General features: G+C 52.6%; 1 protein-coding gene across 1 annotated transcript in view; it reads left to right on the top strand.

Moving 5' to 3' along the window:
* Positions 1–23,248, top strand: part of BCR (BCR activator of RhoGEF and GTPase) — a 128,221-nt gene that overhangs the window by 94,355 nt on the left and 10,618 nt on the right. The window contains exons 9-16 of the mRNA XM_049619112.1: positions 3,314–3,435; positions 4,651–4,819; positions 5,380–5,499; positions 6,379–6,454; positions 7,876–7,980; positions 8,627–8,701; positions 12,049–12,146; positions 13,977–14,108. Of these exons, the coding sequence (XP_049475069.1) occupies positions 3,314–3,435; positions 4,651–4,819; positions 5,380–5,499; positions 6,379–6,454; positions 7,876–7,980; positions 8,627–8,701; positions 12,049–12,146; positions 13,977–14,108 (897 nt within the window). The remainder of the gene's footprint in view (positions 1–3,313; positions 3,436–4,650; positions 4,820–5,379; positions 5,500–6,378; positions 6,455–7,875; positions 7,981–8,626; positions 8,702–12,048; positions 12,147–13,976; positions 14,109–23,248) is intronic.

Consider the following 23,248-nt stretch of genomic DNA (forward strand, 5'->3'; position numbering starts at 1 on the left):
TGTCCTCCTCCATGATCATCTACCCTTGGCCTCTCTCTTTCCTGAAATTGGGTGGGTGCAGATGGGGATTTGTTGCTGTTTCTTCATGGGCCTATTTCAGCAGCAGGATCCTTCCTCAGCGTATGGCTTGGAGCTGGGCTCTGAGTAGGGCTGATCCCAGGCCCAGGCTGGCTGACCTCCATAGTCAAGATGTGGCATCTACCCAGGGGTCAGGGCTCTAGACTGTGCATCAGGATGGGACTACCAGCCTTAAGAGTCTGTGCCTCAGGTCCAGCCCCCATCTCCCTCACACTCCATCAGTCTGCTGCCCTCCTGTTCCCTTGGCTCTGGTCTCTGTGCCAGGGTCCAGACTCCCTTTGTGGATCTGCCAGCATGGTAATTGGGGGCCTGTTTTCTTGGGGCTGGGAACCCCCTCCTGCCCATTGGCTGGGTATTTTCTGTTTGGGCATGCTGCAAGACCCAGGGTGGACTGGGGTTCAGAAGCAAGGCCCTGTGCCTCCTCGCGAGGGAGGCCAACTGTGACATGACAGGGAAAACTCACAGTGAATGAGCCTTACTCTGAAGAGCTGCTGCTGTTCACCACCCATGCTGCCAGGGTCTGGCAGGTGACATGCATGATTCACATGCTCTGCATGGCCCTTGGAGACAGAGTGTGGCCCAGAGCAGGGTTTGGACTGGGATGCTTCGAGGGAAGTGTCAGGGTGCCCTCAGCTTTGGGATTTCTCATAGAAAGATGAGGGTTTGCACAGGCAAGCGTTCATGGGGAGGGGCCTGGCGACTGTCACAGTATCAGAACAGGGTCAGCCCATCAGAGCCTCCCAGGGCTGCAGTCTGAGCCCTCGGGGCACCTGTGTGCTCCCCACAGTCAGCCAACCATATGTCCTCTCAACACAGCAAGGCAGGTGTGTGGGCTGCCACAAGCACCAGGGTGACACTCAATGATCCTGTGGAGGATGAATGTGACACTTCAGCTGAATGTGTGAGCAACAGGACCTCGCAGGGAGAAAAGGTGGGCCAGCTGGTGTGTGGAGGGTGGTCACTGCCTGGATTCTGGGCATTTCTGACCTGTTGACAGAGGGGAGGAGTCTACTTCTGAGCTGGACGTAGGGGGCCCTCTGCTGGTGGTGGCCAGAAGCTCAGCCCCTCTGTATGGAGAAAGGATCCATGTTTCATCACAGAAGGTCCCTTGGTCCCTGCCCTCTGGGCTGGAAGACCCTCTGTCCTGTCCCTGCTGAGGGGGCATGTGTCCACTCATTCCTCTGGGACTTCAGGGTCCCAGGACCCGTCTCAGACCTGCTCCCCAGTGAGGACCCAGCAGTCAGGTTTACCCCAGGGTCTCCAGCCCTGTGTGGACATTTCTCCAGGTGCACACTTTTTTGCTTCCTGTGGGTGTCAATGCCAGGTGGGCTGTCTGCCCATGGCAGGCAGGCACAGGGTGAGTGACAATGAGTCATGGCCTTCGCACACAGGCAGCCTTCCAGCCCTTCCACTCATGCTCTCCCATTTAAATCATTTGCTCTCTGTAGCCAGGACCCAGCTGGCCATTGTGAGCCAAGCTGAATGCGACAATGACGTGTGGCCTTTGCACCTGGGAGTGTTGGGGCCCAGCCCAAGCTATACTTGCTTCTGGGCAGCCCTGCTGGCTCCAGCTCTCGCAGAGAGTATGGGAAAGTTCAGGGAGGCAGATACTCCCCGAGACAACTCTGAGGCTGCAGGTCGCAGCGGAGCCAGGCGTGTGGGCCTGCCAAGTTCACGGGGCGTTGGAGATGCCTCTTGCTGGGGAGATGCTATGGGTCTTTGCCCACTCTTATATATGTACCTGATCCTCCAGACCCTTCCCTGGCCATCACAGTGAGAAGTGGAGAGTCACCCTCTCTGGGGGGCCTTCCCTGGAGCCAGGCTGGCTGGGTTGCCTCTAAGCACCTGGTCTCTCTCCCCTGGGTTTGTGAGTTCCCAAGGACAGAGACTGCTCAGCGTTGCTGCTTGCTCGCTCACTGTGCTGCCTGGGACAGGTGGTAAACCTATCTGAGGCTCCCATTTCTCACCTGTGAAATGGGCCTAAGGACCTGCCCACAGGGTGTTCTGGGGATCCCATCCAATAATCAGGCCATGTACTTGCTTGCACAGCATACTTGGAATGTGCACGGGGAAAGGAAAGGCTCACCACGTCAGCCTCTCGTCCTGTCTTTGTGTCCTTGGCATGGTACAGCATTGACCCACATGAGGTTCTGGGCACTGTTTTTCAGATGAATTACTGACTTACCTTGGTGTGCCATTCACGTCATTCAGCCACCCCTGGAGCTGTGTGACCCAGTGGGAATGTTCTGGTCTTTCAGATGAAGTACCCGGGTGCAGAGGCGTGTAGCTTGCTGGTGGGCTAGTGCCTCGCATCCCCCTTCTAGGTCTAGGTCCAGTGGGCCTTGGGAAGGTCATCTCAGACTCAGGCTGTCGGAATCCAGGCATCCTATGTGGGCTTCTGCCTGTCAGTGGGCACTGACCTTAGAAAGATTAGAGCATGGAGTCCCATCTGTAGGCACACTACTCAGCTTCCTGTTGCCCTCGAATTAAGTCCAGGGGCACCTGGGTGCCTCCGTTGGTTAAGTGTCTGACTTCAGCTCAGGTCAGCTCAGGTCATGATCTCATAGTTTGTGGGTTCGAGCCCTGCATCGGGCTCCACACTGGTAGCATGGAGCCTCCTTGAGATTCTCGCTCTCTCCTCTCTGTTCCTCCCCTACTCGCACCTTCTCTCTCTCTCAAAATAAATAAATAAACTTTAAAAAACAAAAACGGAAAACTAAGTTCAGCCTCTACCATGATTGTCGGGGCTGCCCCCTTAAAGTGTTCTGGGCCCACCTCCTCTCCACTCACCAGGCTGCCCCACCCATGCCTGGAGCACCAAGCTCTTCTAGCCACAGGCCTGGGCTATTATGGTCCCTCTACAAGAATGTCCTTCACATGGCTGGCCTATTGCCCATTCTGGGTCTCCAGTTGCTGTCTCGGAGAGGCATGGACCGCCCTGCCCACGGGTTTTTCCTGCCATCATTTTCTCTGCAGGCCATCAACGTAGCTATAGTGTTCCCCCTCCCCAGCCTCCAAGCCAATGGCTGGTACTCTATCCACTCACCCTCCTCAACAGGCCAAGCACTCAAGAAACTTTACTGAACAAAGAGGAAAGTGTAGTGTGTGTTTGCTGAGACAGAGGGAGCACTGGAGAGTGGGCCTGAAAGTAGGAGGCTGAGGGTGTGAGGGCCTGCCCCCCTGCTGGCCCACTGCCCTAACTCGAGCCCGCACCATCCCCCTGCCCCCCCTATAGCACCGGCAGCTGCTGAAGGACAGCTTCATGGTGGAGCTGGTGGAGGGGGCCCGCAAGCTGCGCCACGTCTTCCTGTTCACCGACCTGCTCCTCTGCACCAAGCTGAAGAAGCAGAGTGGAGGGTGAGTGACTACATGGCGCCCATCCTGCCGGGTGGGAAGGGTCTTGGGGTCGGGGGGACAGGGTGGGTTTCACAGATGGACGAAACCTGGCTTTTGTTTTTCTCTTGTGACATGAGCCCAAAGAGTTCTGTAACTATGTGGTCAGGATATACTCTTTAAGTTACATTGTTTCCAACTGGCCATGATGCCAGGCTCAGGGTTAAAGGTCATCATTAACAACCTGGAGACAGTCTAGTTCAGGATCAGTGACCAGCCTATTGCCTCCTATAGATAAAAGGGGGATCGGGGTGCCTGGGTGGCTCAGTTGGTTAAGCGTCCAACTTTGGCTCAGGTCATGATCTCAAGGTTTGTGAGTTCCAGCACTACGTCGGGCTCTGTGCTGACAGCTCAGAGCCTGGAGCCTGCTTCAGATTCTGTGTCTCCCTCTCTCTCTGCCTCTCCCCCACTTGTGCTCTGTCTCTAGCTCTCTCTCAAAAATAAGTAAACATTAAAAGAAAAAAAGGGGGACCTATGTTGGGCAACTGTCATGTCATGACCCAGGAAGAGTAAGTGGCAGGACAGGGAGCTGCAGGGTCTAGTACAGGCTGGCAGAGTGGGGCCGGTATCACTGGACCATCACTGTATTTTGTCTCCCCATACCTGTGAGAGCTTCTAAATTGTTCTCAGCCTAGGCTGCAGGTGCTCCCCCACCACACACACACACACACCTCTTCCTGGGACTCAGATGACCCAGGTTGCACCAGCTGGAATGGAGGAAAGAAGGTTATGTTGGGAAAGACCAGAGCTAGGCTCTTTCCCCCGTTCTGAGCAGATTTAAATCAGTCACCTCAGAAGAGAGCCTCAGTTTCCCCTTCTGTCAAGGCAGAGGATTACCCCTGGTAGGTCTGTAGCCCCTCAAACTCTACAGCTCTGTGGGTGTCTGCAGTCCTGTCCTTCCAGTGGATTCCCCGATATGCTTCCACGTCAGGGAGCCAGGGAGCCGCCACCATCAGCCCAGGATAAGGTGGACCTGGCCTAAGTCACATGTGCAGAGTGCCCATTCCCAGGGTCACCAGTGTCTGCCGATGGCCTTATGCCAGCTTGCTACATGGACCACAAGCTAGGTTTTAAGTTCAGGTAAACTGCACAAGCCCCAAACTTGGGGTTTCCCGGCTCTTGAAAACAGAGACGTTAGCGAAGGAAAGCAGAGTGTTAATGTGTGGTTTCCTCACTCAGCAAAACCCAGCAGTATGACTGCAAATGGTACATCCCGCTCACGGATCTCAGCTTCCAGACAGTGGATGAGTCGGAGGCGGCTCCCAACATCCCCCTGGTGCTGGACGAGGAGTTGGATGCCATGAAGATCAAGATATCCCAGATCAAGAATGATATCCAGAGAGAGAAGGTGAGACCAGCTGGAAAGGAGCAAGGCTGGGCTCTGCAGCTTGAGTGGCAGCAGCCCCTTGCACACAAGTATCTGACCCACTCCTGAGCCTGGGGCCTGCTGGGACCCCTGTGAGCCCGCCGTCAAGCTTGGAGCCATCCTGCATAGGGGGTGGGAGGGGTGCTCAGCTGCCCTAATGGGGACAGCGTTCCAGGTGGGGGAACAGCCCCTCCAGCCCACCCTAGGCCGGCCCCCAGTTGTTTCTGGAGAGGTTTACAAGACTTGAGGAACAGTGAAGATGGGGCATTCAAGTGTAGGATTAGGCCCGGCCAGAGCAGGTACCATGCGGTGGCCGCAGACAAAGTGGGTCCCCAGAAGGTTGGGCTTCAGCTCGGGGATGCCTGGCTGAGGTGGGCTCAGCAGGACAGGGGTCTCCTCAACCCTCACCCACCTGCTGGCCTACTACACCACAAACCGAACAGGTTGAGGGAGGCACCGGGGGCAGTGGGACTGGGCCAGGCAGGAACAGGTAACAAGGGGCCCCCAGAATGGAAATGTGATCATGTGGCCTCTCCCCACAGAGAGCAAACAAGGGCAGCAAGGCCATCGAGAGGCTGAAGAAGAAGCTTTCAGAGCAAGAGTCACTGCTCCTGCTTATGTCCCCCAGCATGGCCTTCAGGGTGCACAACCGCAATGGCAAGGTGAGTGCCCCTGGCTCCTGTCTGTCTAGAATCTCACTGTGCTGTGGCCGAGACTCACCACCCAGCTGTGTGGCAGCTGTGGTCTCTGGCTCCTGTGTGGCCTCTACAACAGCAGCCCTCTTCTTCTGGAGAATGTTCCCATGCCAAGAGACACTTGTTCAGTATAGCACACCCAGGCCCATGTGTCCCTCTGACTGGTGCTTTAGGCCGGAGCCCCCCAGACTGACTGACAGCTGGCTCAACCCCCACAGCTGGGCGGTAACAGCGTCTCCAAGAAGTTCAAATAGGGCAGGGGGTTCACAGATCTGTGCAGACCGGGCTCTTCGTACGGGGATTCTGTCCAGGGACCTTGTGAACCTGCGAGGTACCTTCTCTCCTGAGTCTGGCTCCTGGGGCCATCTGGAGCCCGGGCCTCTCCCTCTGGGGCTGTGGGCATCACACATAGCTGTCAGCGTGCAGCTAGGAGAGGCAGCTGGTGGGCTCTGCAGGAGCCTTGTCTCTGGGTCGCAGCTCAGGGCTCGTGTGTTAGACACAGGTGGTCAGTCAAAGTGGCATCGGCTTCTGCAGATCCCACCTGCTAACCTTCTCTGTGGCCCCTAAGCTACAACATGTCATGCCCTGGCCCAGGCAGTCCAGGCAGGGGGGCTGGTGCCAGAGGCAGAGCTGCCCAGGGCACAGGAGCTATGGCCTGAAGCCCAGCTGGCAGGAAGGGTGGAGAGTGCCAGAAGCATGAGCCAAGCCGTGAGCACACTCAGCCACCAGGCTCCAGCCAGTCTCTGGCCCCAAGGTGTGCCTTGGAGGGGTGCACTGCAGGACTCTATGTGGGTGCCTGAGCTGCAGTGGAGGTAACCAGGGTGTATTCTCCTTCTCACCCCCTAGAGTTACACATTCCTCATCTCATCTGACTATGAGCGTGCTGAGTGGAGAGAGAACATCCGGGAGCAGCAGAAGAAGTGTAAGTGGCATCCGCATGTAGAGGCTTAGAACTTCAGGCCTGGATGCTCATCTCCTCCTGTGGTTTCAAGCCTTTTCTTTCTTCCTGAGGAGCTGGGCAGTGGCACTCTTATCCAAGTGAGAGGCTACAGGGAGCTCTGATTCAGAAAATAAATTGGTCAGGAGCTCCTGCCAGGGCCCTACCCCCTGTACCCCCTTTCCAAGGCCTTCCCCACATCCCCTGTGCATCACCCCCTCCCACTTTCTGACCTCCCCTATGAACCCTTCCTTCCCACCACCCCCCCACCCATGCCTTCCCCCAATGCCCTGCCTGCCTCCTGAACCTGCCTGCTCCCTGTGGCTCCCCCTGCACTCTTGCCTGTCCCCTCAGCAGGTGCTATTGCCAAAGGAGCCCTTGGCTGGACTAGCCTGAACAGCCACACTGTGCTGGCCCCTCTCTGCTATCTGAGGGGCCAGCACTTGACCACTCTTAGGATAGGGTGCTTGCTCCTGTCTGGGGCAGTCCATTCCCTGGGTGCTTCCCTCTCTTAGCTGTTCTTTCCTGCTTCTCCCAAGCTCAGAGCTGCCCCTGGTTCTGTCTGGCCGTCTTCAAGGGTGGGAAGACAGACTCTGCCACAGGTCCTGTTTCCTTCCTCTGCCCCCCAGCTGTATAGTTTGGGATTCCTCAGCTGTCTTGTTAAGAGGTTCCCATGTGCACTCTGTGTGCCCACTGTTCTGAGAGTGTCTGCAGAGAGAGCCAGGCTGAGCACCGTGTCCCAGGTGGGCTGGGAGCCCCACATGCCTCTGCCCTGTCCTGAGCTCCCTACCCTCCAAGCTTATCATCCGTGCCTGTGCTGAGCCAGTGCCCCCCACCCCCACCCCCCGCAGTGCCCCTGTGTCCTGGAGGACGAGGCACTCCTGGCAGCTCTGATGGCCGGTGCCTGCTGCCCTGCCCATCCATGCTCATGTCCCGGGTTTCCTTTTGTAACCAGGGGACCCCAACCATTTGCAGCATGTCAGCGTCTATTCTCTGCTCAGCACCGTAACAGAAATAAACCCCTTTTCCTCACCGGGTGGGGATGGGGAGCCCTCATTAGCAGAGTGCAGGGCAGGGTTGTACTGGGTGTCTGTGGGGGGATACCCCACGGGAAGGTTCTGCAGGTCACCACTCACAGTTGCCTGGCCAGCTCATGGGTTTGCAAGCATAATGCTAATCCCGTCCCCACCAGCCAAACCCAGCCTGGGCCAAAGCCACACCTTGCTTGGCCACTTACCAGCTCCTCTCGTGGGAGCAGATCGCCCCCTCCTGGCCATCACAGCTCCTCACCAGGGTGTGGTGCAGGTCCAGTGCAGGCACATTGGAGAAGGCGCTCTGGGTGTCCCTGGAGTCTGAGGAGCTATGCTGACTGGCTGGCTGATGCACCTGGGTTCCACTTTCTTCAGGTTTCAAAAGCTTCTCCCTAACATCCGTGGAGCTGCAGATGTTGACCAATTCGTGTGTCAAACTTCAGACCGTCCACAGCATTCCACTGACCATCAACAAAGAAGGTGGGCTGTCCTCACAAGGGCTGCTTTCCCTTTTTGCTGCCAGCACTGTCTGTGAGACCATGGTTTTCATCCTGACAGAATGTGTGTGCTGCATAGGGTCTGTTGGCCCCTCCCAGGGGTAGATGGGATGGGTCAGGGGTGGTCTGTCCCCATGACTTTGTGCCTGGTCACATGACGCATCTCGGATCCTCTGTGCTTTGGGTTTGGTCCTGCTCCCCTGTCCTCCCAGCCAGGCACTTCCCACCCACACCTTTGGTCATGCTGTGTTTTGCATTCACTTGCACACACACTTATGTACACTCATTCCCACTCATAGGTATGTGCTTGTGCACACGAACACATGTCACATGCCACTCCTCACATGACAACATGCATGTCACATGACACACCCTACCCCTCCCCTCTCCTGTCCTGGGAACCTTACTGTGTTTCAACCCAGTCCCTGGTCTGCCTGTGTTGTAAACCCAACTCAGATCCTAAGACCCCTGAGACAGAGGCTACAATGGTTATGTTTCTGGCTCATGACATCACCTGGCCCCATGCTGAGCAAATGGCAAACCCTCCCGTTGAGGGTTGATTTTGAAGCACAGCCTGTCATTTGCCTCCCTCAGGAGAACGATGCTCACCTCTTTGGTCTCTTGCGCAGATGATGAATCTCCGGGGCTCTATGGATTTCTCAATGTCATCGTCCACTCCGCCAGCGGCTTTAAGCAGAGTTCAAGTAAGTGGTTACTTTGAGGAAGAAGGTGACAGGGCACCAAGCTGGAGGCTGTGGACCCTGGAACCAGGGTCGTGGCTCAGAATATCATCAGGCGCCTTTGGCCCTTAACCGGGTGAGGTCCTGTGCTGGTTGATACCCAGAGTGGACTGTTGCCTTCTTTGGTCTGTGGACGGGATGTGTGAGCTGGTGAGTTGCCCCCTGCAGGCGGGTCTTGTAATTGCAGGCACTGGAGTTTTCTGTAGCCAGGAAATACAGCCTGAGTTCCAGGCAAGGAGGGCTGCAGGGAGCACTTTGACCCCAGCCAGTAGAGTAGATTTGGCTGCTGACAGCTAACTGGTTACCCTTTTCATCCTTCCCCTCCCAGGCGGGGAACGCCTCTCAGCTACGCAAGCTGTCAGATCAGTGAGGGCTGGTTTCATTTCAGTCCAGGGTGGCACATACTGTGTCTCTCAGCATGGCACTCCAAACAAGTCCTCATCGTCCCTCTTAGGAGGACAGAGGACAGGCACTGTGCTATTGACCTGTCCCACTGATGCTGCAAAACTAAACAAGAAATCCCTGACAAGCCACAGCATAGAAGACAATATTTACAAACCATATATACATGATATGGGACTTGTATTCAGAGCATATTAGAAAACTCTTAGACCTCAGTGCTAAGGAGACAAGCCAGTTTTTTAAAATGAGCAAAAGATAGGGGTGCCTGAGTGGCTCAGTCGATTAAGCATCCGACATCAGCTCAGGTCATGATCTCACGGTTCGTGAGTTCGAGCCCCGGCGGGCTCTGGGCTGACAGCTCAGAGCCTAGAGCCCGCTTCAGATTCTGTGTCTGTCTCTGTCTGCCCCTCCACTGCTTGCACTCTGTCTGTCGCATTGTCTCAAAAATAAATAAACATTAAAAAAAAATAAAAATAAAATAAAATGAGCAAAAGATTTGAATAGACACTTCACCAAAGAAATACAAGTAGCTAATAAGCACATGGGAAGATGCTCACGGTCATAGGGAAATGTAAACTAAAACCACAGTGAGGGGGCACCTGGGTGGCTCAGTCGGTTCAGCATCCAGCTTCGGCTCAGGTCATGATCTCACAGTTTGTGAGTTCCAGCCCCACATCAGTCTCACTGCTGTCAGCACAGAGCCCACTTCAGATCCTCTGTCTCCACCCCTATCCCACTTGCACCTTCTAAAAAATCAACATTAAAAAAAAATAAATAAAACCACATTGAGGTTCCACTTCATGCCCACCAGGATGGTGATGACCAGAAAGGTACACAGTGACGACTGTTGGTGGGTTATGGAGAAATGGGAACCCTCAGACACTCCGCTGGTGAGGATGTGAAATGGTTTGGCCACCCTGGAAGACAGTTTCACACTTTCTTAAAAAGTTAAACACACCCGTACCACGTGACCCAGCAGCCCTGCTTTTAAGTATTTATTCCAGAGATATAAGAACATGTCTGTATAAAGACTTGGATGTGCCTGATAAACATAACACGTTCATCCATGCGACAGAGCGCCATTCTGCAATAAAAAGGAATGGAGTACTGATACAGGCAACGATAGGGATGAACCTCAAAAGAATTATTCCCAAAAAAAGACACCAGGTGCAAAAGATTACATGTTGTATCATTCCACATGTGTAAAATTTCTAAGGCAAAATTTGGAGACAAAGCCTAGCAGGGGTTTCCTGGGACTGGGGATGGGAGATTTGCCTGAAGTTGATTCCAAAGGGCCTTTGGGGGGGGGGGGGGGGGGGGCAGCAGTGTTCTGCAACAGTGGCAATGCTGATTTACTAAAAATCCTCAAACTTACAGCAAATGGATTGTACAGTGTGCAGATTTTACCTCCATTAGGTTGTCACATAGGTGTAATTGTTCCCCTGGGAGCACCTGCTCCACACCCCTCTCACACAAATGCTGGTGTTTTCAAGGGTTCCATCTAGGCCTTCCTCCCTCACTGCATACACTCCCTCTTCCTAGGCCCAGGGGCCCTTCCATCAACAGCGCAGTTGATGTCTGGAACTGCCTCTCCGTCCCCACTCTTGTCTCCTGGCCTCCCTCTATTACTTTCTGTCTGAGTCCCCAGTGTCCCACACTCTACGCTCCACATCCCGAAACTGAATCTATCACTTGGGCTCCCAAACTTGTTTCTCATTTTATGCCCTGCCCCAGTGAGAGGTGCCACCCTCTCTGCCCTGTGGCTAGGACAGAAACCACCATCTGGTTCCCTGGCCATATCAGTAAGATGACATTCTCTGTCCGTGGAGTTTCCTCATTACCTCTGGCCACCTGCCCCACCCTTCATCCAGGCCCTGGGAGTGGCCTCCTCCCTGTTCCCTACCTCCGCTCTCCCTGCACCCCACAATTCTCCCAGCAGTGAGCTGTTTTTGGTGCCCCATCCTGGCCTGCAGCACCCTTTGCCCCAGTTGACCTAGTAAACTTACAGCAGGGTCTGCGCAGGTGGTCGGCACTTCCCCTAGCCCCACCCTTCTCTGTGCATCATCCTCCTGATGGTGATGGTACGTTCATCTCTGCCCAGGTCACCACCCATAGGGTTCTGCTCACATAGAGGCTTTAGCCAGGATTTGTCAAATGACCAGGTGAGCACACGTTCTGACAGGTGCTGGTTCAGCTGTACCACGGGGCGGAATCTGCACGTGAGGTGCTGGGGCCCATGCTGGCCACTGGTGTTTTGCTTTATTTTTTCCAAATTTTTATTAAAATTCTAGTTAGTTAATGTGCAGTGCAATATTGGTTATTGGTTTCAGTGTTGTGTTATTTTGAAAAGAAACTTAAGACTTTTTTTTTTTTCTGATTTTGAAAGTGTCAAGGAGCAAGAACTCCTGTCCCCTTCAAGGCCAACTAACAGGAAAAGATTAAACTTAATAGCACACACGCTGGGAATCCACACAGACATGGAAGTCACAAAGACAGGCAAAATGAGGCATATATGTCATCCTGAACCTAGGAGAAGGGGGCAGAGGTCTGGGGCTTCAGAGGAAAGGAATGCACTTCACAGGACGACAGGAAGAGCAGATATTTAGCAACTAGATGTTTGCCCTGCCTCACCAGTAGGTCACTCAGATTAGATTTATCTCTGCTAATAACCCTTATTCTGGGAAAGACCCCCCAGTTTAGATTCTTCTGTGCAGTTACAGGAAGGGCAAAATTTCTCTTGAGCCCAGATGGTCTTGATTGCTCTCAGCTCAGAATGATCTTGTCCCAGTGGCCCGCCCATCTTGGGGCAGCCTGCCCTTGGGCCCCTACAAAAGTAGCCCCTGCTTCTGATAGAAAATTCGGGTAATATGGAAAAGTACGATCACCTTCCCTTTGTTGCCCTCCCACAGATCTGTACTGTACCCTGGAGGTTGATTCCTTCGGTTATTTTGTGAATAAAGCCAAGACTCGCGTTTACAGAGACACAGCTGAGCCCAACTGGAATGAGGTGAGGCACTACTTCCAGGCAAGTCTTGTATGTTGGCCCTGGCTGGCAGGCCAGGATCTTTTCCATGGGGAGAGTCTGAACACCGCCCCCACCCTACCCGCCCTGGGCTCCCTAATGTCTTTCCTCGCAGGCAGCCGCCTCCGCCTCCGCTGCCCACATTCCACCAGCATTCCAGGAATCTCCTGGGAGGAGGGGGGGCGACCAGTCCAAGAGATTTTATCTCTGTGTTCCTGAGAATCCAACCCCCTTCACTCCCCATCACAAAGAAACAGCCTATTTTTCTGGAGAAGGTTTTGGAAAAGAAACTTAAAAGGGTTTTTTGTGCTGCCTTTGTTATTGCTTAGTTTACTTGGTAGATTTCCATACTGTTTTTCCTCGGAAGTTGGAATGAGCCCTGTAGCCCTCTTGGTTTCTGGAAGCCTGGGGCTCTGCCGGGGGAGGGCTGGGGTAGGGACCCTACTTGCCTGTCCCGAGTGTTGGATTTGTATAGTTTGCTGCTCTGTTCTCCTTCACCTTGGAGAGCTGTTGTGTAACTTGCTCACCATCTCACCTTGAGCCTTTGGGAGTGTGGGAATGATTATAGAGTAGCCAATATTGATGAAGTCCCCAGATCTGTGAGAATGCCATTTCCCAGTTTCTGGAGTAGCTGTGGCCTAGGAAAGCCTCATGCTTGAGGCTGTGGGTGGAAAGCAAACCACCTGCTCCCTTGGAGAAGAAGAAGCTAAGACCAAGTGGCTGTCTGGTCCACTTTGGGTCATGTGGCTGGTAGAGCCATGGGGCCAGCACCCAGCTCTCCTTTCTTGGCATCCATGACTCTCATCATCAGATTTGCTGCCTTAGTAGGACTGGGGCACAGGGAGCCCATAGGATTGCCCAATCATTATAGCTCTGGGCATCTGTGCAGAAAGGGTGATGGCTGCCGTGACAAGGGAGCATCACAGCCAGACGGATCCATCAAAGGCTTTGCAGAGAGTAAATGAGCATGACCTGACAGGGGCAATGAGGGAGGGGTTCTGGAGGCACCAGCAGTAGAGGGCTCAAGGAACCCAGGCATGGAGGATTCCAGACCAGCATCACCTGGTGGCCACCCTGGGTGTGCATATGGATCATCAGGGCTGTTACACATTCCTGGCACACACACACCCTCCCCACCCCCATGCAGGCTCAGAAATATCTCCTTTCTTTTCCCCCACCCTCTTCCATTTCCCCACCGTGAACCTGTGCCTGCAAAAACACTGGTGTGAAATGTAGAATTTACTGAAGACATCATGTGGTGATGGAGGAGAAAGTCAACACCACACATCCCACAGCAGACAACTCGAAAACCTATAAGAACGGTTCTTTCCTCTCCTATATCACCTCCATGGGTCGATTTCCTTCCCCGCTTTCAAATAAACTTAATTTATAGAGCAGCTTTAGGTCCACAGCTTTAGGTCCAGAGCAGAAAGGACAGAGATTTCCCATATGCCCACTGTCCCCAAACATGCACAGCCTCCCCAACTAATCAATGAACCTACACTGACATCATTATCACCCAAAGTCCATAGAATATCTGCATTTATAACCAGCACCCATGAGCTTCTGATGCAGGGGGAATGGGGACTGCCTTTTGACATACTAGCTTAGGGAGTTTGGATTCAGTGTGAGAGGCATTCTGAGCTTCCAGAAGCATCCAGATTGAGCCACAATGGGATGCTCACAGGGAAGTAGCTTCTGAGGGTCTTTGTCACAGGACTAAAGTAAGCAGGGTCTCAAGTCATGGGTCCTTTTGGGGCAGCAAGGAAGTCATTGGACCTGCTAACAAGGGACTTTCCTTTCTTGGGGCTACAGGAGTTTGAGATCGAGCTGGAAGGCTCCCAGACCTTGAGGATTCTCTGCTATGAAAAGTGTTACAACAAAACAAAGATCACCAAGGAGGACGGCGAGAGCACAGACAGGATCATGGGGAAGGGCCAAGTCCAGGTGAGGCTGCCGCCCTCCTCTGCCCCCTGCAGAGTCCCTCTGCCACCACCGCGTGCCCCCCCCCCCCACCTCCGACACAGCTTCGTACACCTGCCCCTGAACCCGCCCACACCCTCCTCCAAATGCTCCAGTTTCTTTCCCCATTTGACCTTCTGGGACACTGAGGTTGCCTGGCTCCACAGGTTGGGAGTAGTTGGGGGAATTCCTGCCCCTCTCTCTGTTTGAGTGCCTGTTATGCCCCATCTTGCCCCCACAGGAAGTTCAGTTTGACTTGTTTTGCAGCGGGGGCCTCAGTTCCTCCATACCCTTAGTTAGCAAAGTCCAAAGGCAAAACGGTGAGGCGGTGCTGTGGGCTGCAGTTAGCAGTTCAGAGACCATCTCAAATTGGAAAAAGCACAAAAATCCTGGAGTCTACCCACCTGACATCTTCTCTATGGCTTCTAGACCCGGCTTCCAGGGGGTGCAACTGCATCCCTAAGCAGGGCAGACACAGCACACACACCCCCCCCCCCACCAGAGTTGGCATAGAAGCCCCCTGATGGGCTAAGAGTAAGTGTCCATACAGGACAAGCAAGGGAACCCCAGGTCCTCAGTGAAAACCATGCAGGCCCTCGGTCCTTCAGAAGCTTGCCTAGCCACTGGAAGCCCACCATCAGCCCTTGTGCTTCTTGGCAGACAGGAGCTGCGCCGCCTGCCTTGTGTTTCTCACGGCCTCACCTGTGCAGTTCTGTGCCCCATCAGGGGAAACCCTGATACACACATTCCTTACAGGGCATCTTACCAGACCCAGCTGAGCAGTTTCCTCCCTGCCCTGCCCTGGAGGTGGGCACTGACTGTTCCACTCCTTTCAGACCCTCAGATCCTTCGACAAAGCCTCCAGCAGGAGTGGGCTGGCTGGGCGTTCCAGGTGTCTGTGGGAGAAAGGGGCTCTCCATGAAGCCCCACCTCCCTTCCCTGAGGGCAAGAAGTAAAATTCTTTTTGTGCTGAAATACTAAGCGGTAGGAATGAAGGAGAAGGATGAGTCTCCCCTGAGTAATTGGGGAGGGCCCACATGCATTCATTCAGACCAGCAAGTCCTCCCTGAGCAGTGGCTCTGATTCCCTCTGTTTTACCAGGTCCTCAGGACAGTTTTCACGCTGCCTGTTTCCCCACCCTGGAAGCTTATTAGGGAACTCAGTGGCTCAGGGTCTCCAGGGACCCACTCCCACCCCATACCTTGAGACCAGATCTAAAAGTAAAAATGCTCCTCTGACCACCTTATACCTGGCCCCCCCCCCCCCCCCCCCCCACCACCTACCTGCCAGCAGACATCACCCAGCCAGGGGGCAGACACTACCCCCACACAAAGACACAGAGAAAGGAAACTAATGAAGCACCTCCCCACCCCCGCGCCACATCCCATACCTTCCTAGGAGAGCAGGTCCAAGGCTTCAGCTGACCCTACAGACAGGACCTGGGGCTGGACTCTCCTAAGGTAGGCAGTAAGACCAGCCTGGGGCAATACTCCAGTGAGTCCACTGAAGTGTGGGGTGCATGTTGGGGGGATCAGTGGGGCAGCCTTGCCCAGCATAGGGAAAGCAGGATTCTTGGCCCCTCTCAGAAGATGTAACTGGGGGTCCCAAACAGACCAGGTTTGCCACTCACTGCTGATAAAATCCAAAGGCACAGAGAGGAGTGGTGGTGAAATAGGGAATTTATTTCAGAGAGGCCAACACTGGGAAGACGGGACTAGAATCCCAAAGACTGTCTCCAACGTGCCAAAAATGCTTCCAGGTTCATATGAGATAAGTGTGGGACAAAGGTCGGTGGGCGTATGCAGGTGGGCAGTGATGGTCAGGTGAAGCATTGTCTTGGGGTCAGTCATGTCGTGTCTTGCTGACATCAGGATAGTCCTTATTACTTGAGAGGTAGCTTCAGTTCTCAGGGGATGCTTTGCCTGCTAATTCTTTTGCCGTAGTTAAGAGATGAGCTGGAAAGAACTTCATCAGTGAGGAAGTACGGACTGAGATTGTAATGGAGGTAGTTGAAATCCTCTTTCAATGGGCAGAGTCTGTGTAGGCCAGCTCCTAGTCCAGGGGCACTCAGTGGATGTCTTGGACCTGAGTCCTACGACTTAGATGCTAAGGGAGAAGGAGATGGTTCCTCCTTGCTTCCCATGAGCCTGGCACACCATTGAGCCAGTTGTAGGGTCTTGGTGGCAAAAGGCTTCTGGGTGGAAGAAGCAGAAATGAAAGCCAGTGCTCTTCAGTTGTTCCACTCTTAGGGTCCTATCCAAGGATCTTTGACGAGCCAGGTACCTTCCCCAACCAGGGTCACCCCCATGAGCTCAGCATGCGTCGCATCTTGACCGATACTTACACCCACTGCAAAGTTGGGGTGATGCTTGGGAATGGCTCGCATGCCCAATGCAGACATTCACCACTCTGCAGCCCCCCAGTGTCCTTGAGACATTGACCCCCCAGTGTCCTTGAGATCCAACTCTGTATTTCCACATAGATTGCGTTCACCTTCTTGGCTTTACGGAGGATCCCATGGATTGAATCAACCACATCGTTGAGCCATTCTGCTCTTAATGGACACTAAGTTTTCCAGATTTTGCTATTCTGTGAGCATGCTGGTGCTGGGCATCTTTGAAAACTGACATGTTTTGGCATTACTGGGCAACAGTCACAGCTTGGGCTCTGCTCTGCTGCTTCACAACTAATGTGTTCCTCTTTCTACCCCTCCCTTCTCCCTTTCCATGCTTGCATCTGTTCCAGCCTGGGCATCCCTTCTCCACACCCAGCCCTGACCCCCATCTTGCAGAGCCCAATGGCAATCTGAGGATGCAGACAGGGTGGGTGTCTGGCCCCTTTTTTCAGCCCATTACACAAGGCTAAAGGAGGCTCAGATTCCACCAACCTTTGACTCAAATCATCCAAATTCTCCAATAGGTGACTCCTTCCAATAATCCAGGAGGCAGTGAGATTTGAACCAGAGCCTCTGAGCACTGGTGGGTAACTGGGGGGTCTCAGTGGAAGAGAGAAAAGAACAGATACTTGTCCTCTTCTTTTATTGTATTGAGACCTCTTTGGAAACCCTTTGCCACATTACTGCCAGATATAAACAAAATATTCCTCTGTGCACATAACCTGTGCTCTCAAACACTCTCAGACACATGGACGTGTCAGATGAGCACCCTGTCCTGTCCCAGGGAAGAAGACAGCAAGTGGTGTTATGGGGGCTGGCTTGGGGCATTTCTCCAAACTCTGGCTGTTCTCTGCCCCTTTCCGCCATCTAGCCCCAGTCTGCGTTTCCCCTCACAGGTGCTTTGAGAGGTGCTCCTCAGCAAATAATCTCCCTTGCTTTTCCTTCAGTAGGACAAGATGGGACAGGAGTAGAGGACATGGACTGTATTTAAAAAGAAAAAAAATTACAACCTCATTAGAACAGAAAGGTGAACAATATTCAGCGGGATACAGGTATAGGGACCACTGCAGGGGGGTTTTGCAGCAGGGGAGAGAGATGGACCCCCAACTCTGACTATAACAAGGGAAGGGGGAATTTATAGACAAGGAGCAGGGTGTGGGGTGGTGGGGGGGGCGGTCATCGATTGGAAGTTACTAAAAGGAAACATCAGGGGTAAGGGAGATTCTGGCTAAACCTACCTAATGGGCAGGCCAGGGCAATCAGATGTTACTGGGGGCTGGGGCTGGGGGAAGAAATGAGGAATCTGGTTAGACGTTGAGGGTAATCCACTATTAAGGATATCGAGGCAGGGTTTTTGCTAAAATTGGGCTCTTAGGGAAATTCCCAAGAATGAGGTCTATTGGAAAACAACTCAGAGGAGCCTGACTGGTTTGGTCAAGGGGAGACTCTGTCCACTTCCTCAGCCCCAGTGTGCCTCCTGTGACCTGGGGCAATTCATCACTGCCTGTATAAACTTGTTTCCTCAATGTAAACTTTACTCGGGGGCCACGAAGCCGGATGTGGAGGCCTTCAGTGTCAGCTGCCACTGTTATTATTACTCATTGTCGTCACTGTTAGTGGAGAAGGCAGGCTCTGGCTCCACTCCTTCGTCTGTGTCTGCTTCGGTGGAAGAGATGAGTGAATGGAAAGCCTGGCCGCTGAGCAATCATTAGCCAGGAAGGAATCCCAGCATAACCCAAGGTCCGTTTGTGACTCACAAAGAGTAGGCAGTGGCCAGCCTGGCCCCTGAGGACCCCCATTCCCGTGGGGAGGGGGGGGGCTTGTTTACAAACCCGGGATCCCCAATACGAGTAGGAAGGAAGTCAGAGGAAGAGCGGTGATGACGCCCTGTGACCCTAGCCAGGCCTCTTTCTGCCTCCCCCAACACCCACAGACATTGTTTTCTGTGTGGGGCACCCTTAGGGGAGGGTATTCGTGACTCTAGGGGGGGACAGCCTTCCTGAGTGGGGGCTTTTCCCAATAATACCAGGCACCTTCCGAGTATGCCATGTGGGACAGACACGTAGCCCTGTCCATCCTGTTGCTGGGGTAGGGGAGGTGGGAATAGCATGGCCTTCTCCTGCAGGTGCCTTCCACCCCCACCTGCCACATGCTCTTTGACTCGTAAGTTTAGTGGAAAGCCCTTCCTGTGAGGTGGAGAAGGTGCAGCACCCTGGGAGTATCTGAGGGGGCCCAGGAGAAGCCCACAGCTGGCCAGAAGGGCAGAGGCCAGGCAGGTCCCTCCAAGGGGCCAGGGACAGAAATCAAGTTTCCAGCAAAGCTGCTCACATGCCTGTCTGGGCACATGGTGTCAGAGTCATCTGGGGAGCTAGGGCCTGATTTCCCAGAGCTGGGGTCCTAGATCGGTCTGGTTTTACTGCCTTACATGATGGTGGTGAGCTGAGGGTTTAGGAACCACTGGCCTGAGTCTGAGGTTCCAGCTCTTGCTCTTCAGATGACTTGGCAGATCCCTGCTTCCCCTCCTAAATGATGCAGTCTCCATGAGAGGAGAACGGAGGGCTGAGCCAAAGTCAGCTGCTTAACTGACTGAGCCACCCAGGCACCCTTCTCTTCTCCATTTTCAAATTTTCTGTGTTGTTTGAACCCTCTACCCTATTCCTTCTTAGTGATTAACTTTATATCAAATCCTAGAATATTGTCATCTGCCATTTCTCCTGATATTTTATGTGTCTAGCTGGGCTCACGACTCACGTTCCAATGGGGACGTCAAAGTTGATTTTTTTTTTTTTTTAAACATTTTTTTGTGAGTCTTGGTTGAGACTGGGGCCTCAGATCTCTGGTCTGACCCTTACTTTATTCGAAACTGGTACTTAGGGCTGTCTGTATGTGGTTTCCCAAACTTCTCTGCCAGCCTGGGTTGTTTGCCTCACGCGTAGAAACCTGGTTGAATACAGACCGACAGGTCCAACGGTGCCCCTTTCCAGGGGGTGCCCTGGCACCCACACTCCAGCCCTCACCAAGACCTCACTGTAAGGTCTGCCCACTCACGGGCAGTATCCTCATTCGACCACCAGTTCTGTGGCACTTGTGCCCCAAGAGCCCACTGAAGTGCCCAGCAACAGCTGTATGAATGTGGAGATGCCACCAACACTTGGACACGCACGTGTGCAGCCACAGCACTGAGTATGCCAACCCGAAACTGGAAAGAAGCTAAGTGCTCATCAGCTGGTGAGTTCATAAGCCAAGTGTGATATATCCGTATGAAATACTATGCAGCCAGAACAAAGGAGGGACATTCTGATACACACTACATGAATGAAACTTGAAGACATAAGTGAAAGAAGCCAGACACAAAGGGATAAGTAATATATGATGACACTTACATGAAGTATCTAAGACTGGCTAATTCCTCAAGACTAAGAGTGGAATAAAAGTTACCAGGGGCCGGAGGAGGGTGGAAATGGAGAGCTACTGTTTCACAGATATGATGTTTGGGATGATGAAAACGTTTTGGAGATAGGTAGTGGTGGTGATTGCACAACATTATGGATGTACTTAATGCCATTGAACTGTGCACTTAAAAATGGTTAATTTTATGTTATATATATTTTACCACCATTTTTTAAAGAGTTAGCATGTCATGGGGTGCTTGGGTGGCTCAGTCAGTTGAGCGTCCGACTTCAGCTCAGGTCATGATCTCACAGTTTGTGGGTTCGATCCTCAGGTTGGGCTCTGCGTTGACAGCTCAGAGACTGGAGCCTGCTTCGGATTCTGTGTCTCCCTCTCTCTCTGCCCTTCCCGCACTCACACTCTGTCTCTCTTTCAAAAATAAATAAAAACATTAAAAAATAATACTAATAAAAATTAAAAAAAAAAAAAAAAGAAAAAACAGTTAACATGTCCACAGTGTACAGGAATGGACATGGGAGCCCAGACCCAGCCACTTGCCCTTTCATGAAATCCCTCAGCAGAATGACAGTCAGCCCCTGCTCGGTGCAGCATGGTGGAAAAGCCACTTTCAGAAGTCTCTTACAGCCACCCTTTGGAGCCTCGGCACCCTCACCTGTAAGAGGGCAAACGTCTGGCTCTCAGCAGTTCCCAGTGACCAAATGCTCAGTCTGTGCCAATATGTACTGCAACACGTGTATATTAAATATGTTTATACTGTATGTCTTATAAACACATGTCTTGGCCCTGAGATACCACAGCGAATGAAATAGACAAAAGCCCTGTCGTCGGGGCTGGTAGGAGAGGCAGACGTCAACCGAAATAAGAGTAAGAGCTGTGGTCAGGTGGGAAGGAGATGGGGTTTGGGGGAGATGTGGTTTTCAGTTCGGTAGTTGGGTACAGCAGGTACTACTACAAGGGTACCGAGAGATCCAGCCTTTCATTACAGGGGATTATCTCAGGGCCATGCACTGTCCACCCACACAGCCATTCACTGTGCCAGGGCCTCCTATTATTGGGGGGAGGGATGCCTTCCTGCGTGGTTGGGGGTGCGGTGCTCAGAGATGAATGAGGTGCAGCCTGCGTTGGGGGTGAGCAAGAGGAGAAACCAATGTCCCCTCTTAAACCATCTTGGAGGGAGCAGGTCCAAAGGGTTTTTTGCATCAGTAACATAAAATGGGTGATGATTGTTTTTAACAAACATCTGAGGAAGATTTTTGGCTGTAGAAGTTACGAACATGTAAAAACATGTGAGCAAATCCTTCTTGTACAGATTTCCCCAAGATTTGTCCTGAAGAAGCATACCACTACCACCGTGGAGAAAGTGTGGCCACGTGACCTGGACCCTCCTTGCTCAACTGAGGTCCAGTTTGGGACCCTATCTTTTTTTCTTTAGCTGGCATACCATAGAATGCATCCATTATAAGTATGCAATTCAATCATTTTTGGTAAATTTACAGAGTTGTAGAACAATCACCAACAATCCAGATTTAGAATACAGTAAAACCTTGGTTTGCAAGCATAATTTGTTCCAGAAACATGCTTGTAACCTAAATCACTTGTATATCAAAGCAAATTTCAAGAACTGTTGACTCAGTTGTGATCATGTGACATTTGGCATCACGTACTACTCGTGTTGCAAGACATCACTTGTTTATCAAGTTAAAATTTATTAGAAATATTTGCTTGTCTTGTGGAACACTCGCAGAACAAGCTATTTGCAATCCAAGGTTTTACTGTATTTCCATCCCCCAAAATGATTTCCTTATTCCCATTTATAATCACTCACCATTCTTACCCCCAGACCCAGGCCGATCTGCTTTTTGTGTATAGATTTGCCCTTCCTGCATGTTTCATGTAAATGGAATTATTGTATATTTATGTAGTCTTTTGCAACAGGCTTCTTCCCCTTAGCAAGTTTTTGAGCATCCCGCACATCATAGCAAGTATCAGCCCTTCATTCCTCATTATGGCTGAATCATATTCCATTCTGTACATTCATTTACCACGTTTTATTTATCCATTCACCAGTTGATGGACACTGGGTTGTTTCCAGCTCGGGGCTATTACCGTTAACGCTTCTGTGAACGTGGGCACACAAGTCTTTGTGTGAATGGATGTTTTCATTCTTCCCGTGTGGAGATCTGGGGGTGGAAATGCTGTGTCGAGCAGCCAAGTTTAGCTTTGTGAGGAGCTGCCCTACTTTTCCAGAGTGGCTGCAGTATTTTATATCCCTAACGGCAGAGTCTGAGGGCTCCTGTTTCTCCACAGCCTAACCAACACTTGTTACCATCTGTCTTTTAGATCATAGATGTCCTGGGCAGTGTTCCTTTATCCTTTTAAGTGATGCTGGAGCCTGGTGGGGATCAGAGAAGGGTAGCAAAGAATTAAAGATGTGGATGCTAGAGCTCAGGAGAACAGATTGTGACAACAAAAGCAGAACCGGGAGACCAAATTTCCCTCCCGGAGAGATTTCTCCGGGCAGCTCTGAGAAGTCCCATTCCAGGGAGTAGCTTCTAGTGCAGACATGGAGCTCAGTAAGGATCTCTGGGGAAACCCTGCTGGACCATCCTGGGCAGTGACAGTGGGCACAGGGGGAACTACAGTCTACACGGAGGCTAATGAGGAGGGAATGGGCATTGCCTCCTGCGGACTGTTTAGTCCTGCCTCTCAGGCTCAGGGTAATAATGCCTGGTCCTCAGCAAAGCCACCTGGGCACAGGGGGGCAACCATCTACCAGCCCCACTTACCCACTGTTGTTCCTTCGAGGCCCCTGCCTCACCCAACCCCGAGGAGACAAGCAGGAAACCATCCCTTCCTTCTGAGAACACTGAGTGTGAGCAGACACCCCCCACCCACCCAGTCCCTGTCCAGTCCTCCAGCCCCCCTGCAGCAGGCACATTCCTCACTGAGACCTTGAGACCCCAAGGGGCGCCCACAGGCATCAGAAGCACCATTTCCTGGTTCTCTCCACTCTGTCATCTATTTTTCCAAATCCCAGTCCCCAGCTTGTTTACTTCTCTGGTCCTTTAAATAGCCACATGAGAGCGCGTGCCAGCCTTGAATTTCGTTTGGGACTGGACTGCACTGAGCCTTGGGCTTCATCATCATGTTATTCTTCATGCTCCTTCCGCTCTTCTCGGCACAGTCTGTTCTTTGGAGCTGAGCCAGCATGGGGTCGGTCTTTCCCACTGGAGCTGCCGCGAGTCCTGGGGGCTGGGTGAGGAGCCGCCTGGCAGCGCCATGGCCCAGATCTGCACTCTGGAGGCCAGCTCGTGCCACA

This window comes from Panthera uncia, assembly GCF_023721935.1.
Source record: "Panthera uncia isolate 11264 chromosome D3 unlocalized genomic scaffold, Puncia_PCG_1.0 HiC_scaffold_8, whole genome shotgun sequence".
Taxonomy (NCBI): Eukaryota; Metazoa; Chordata; class Mammalia; order Carnivora; family Felidae; genus Panthera; species Panthera uncia.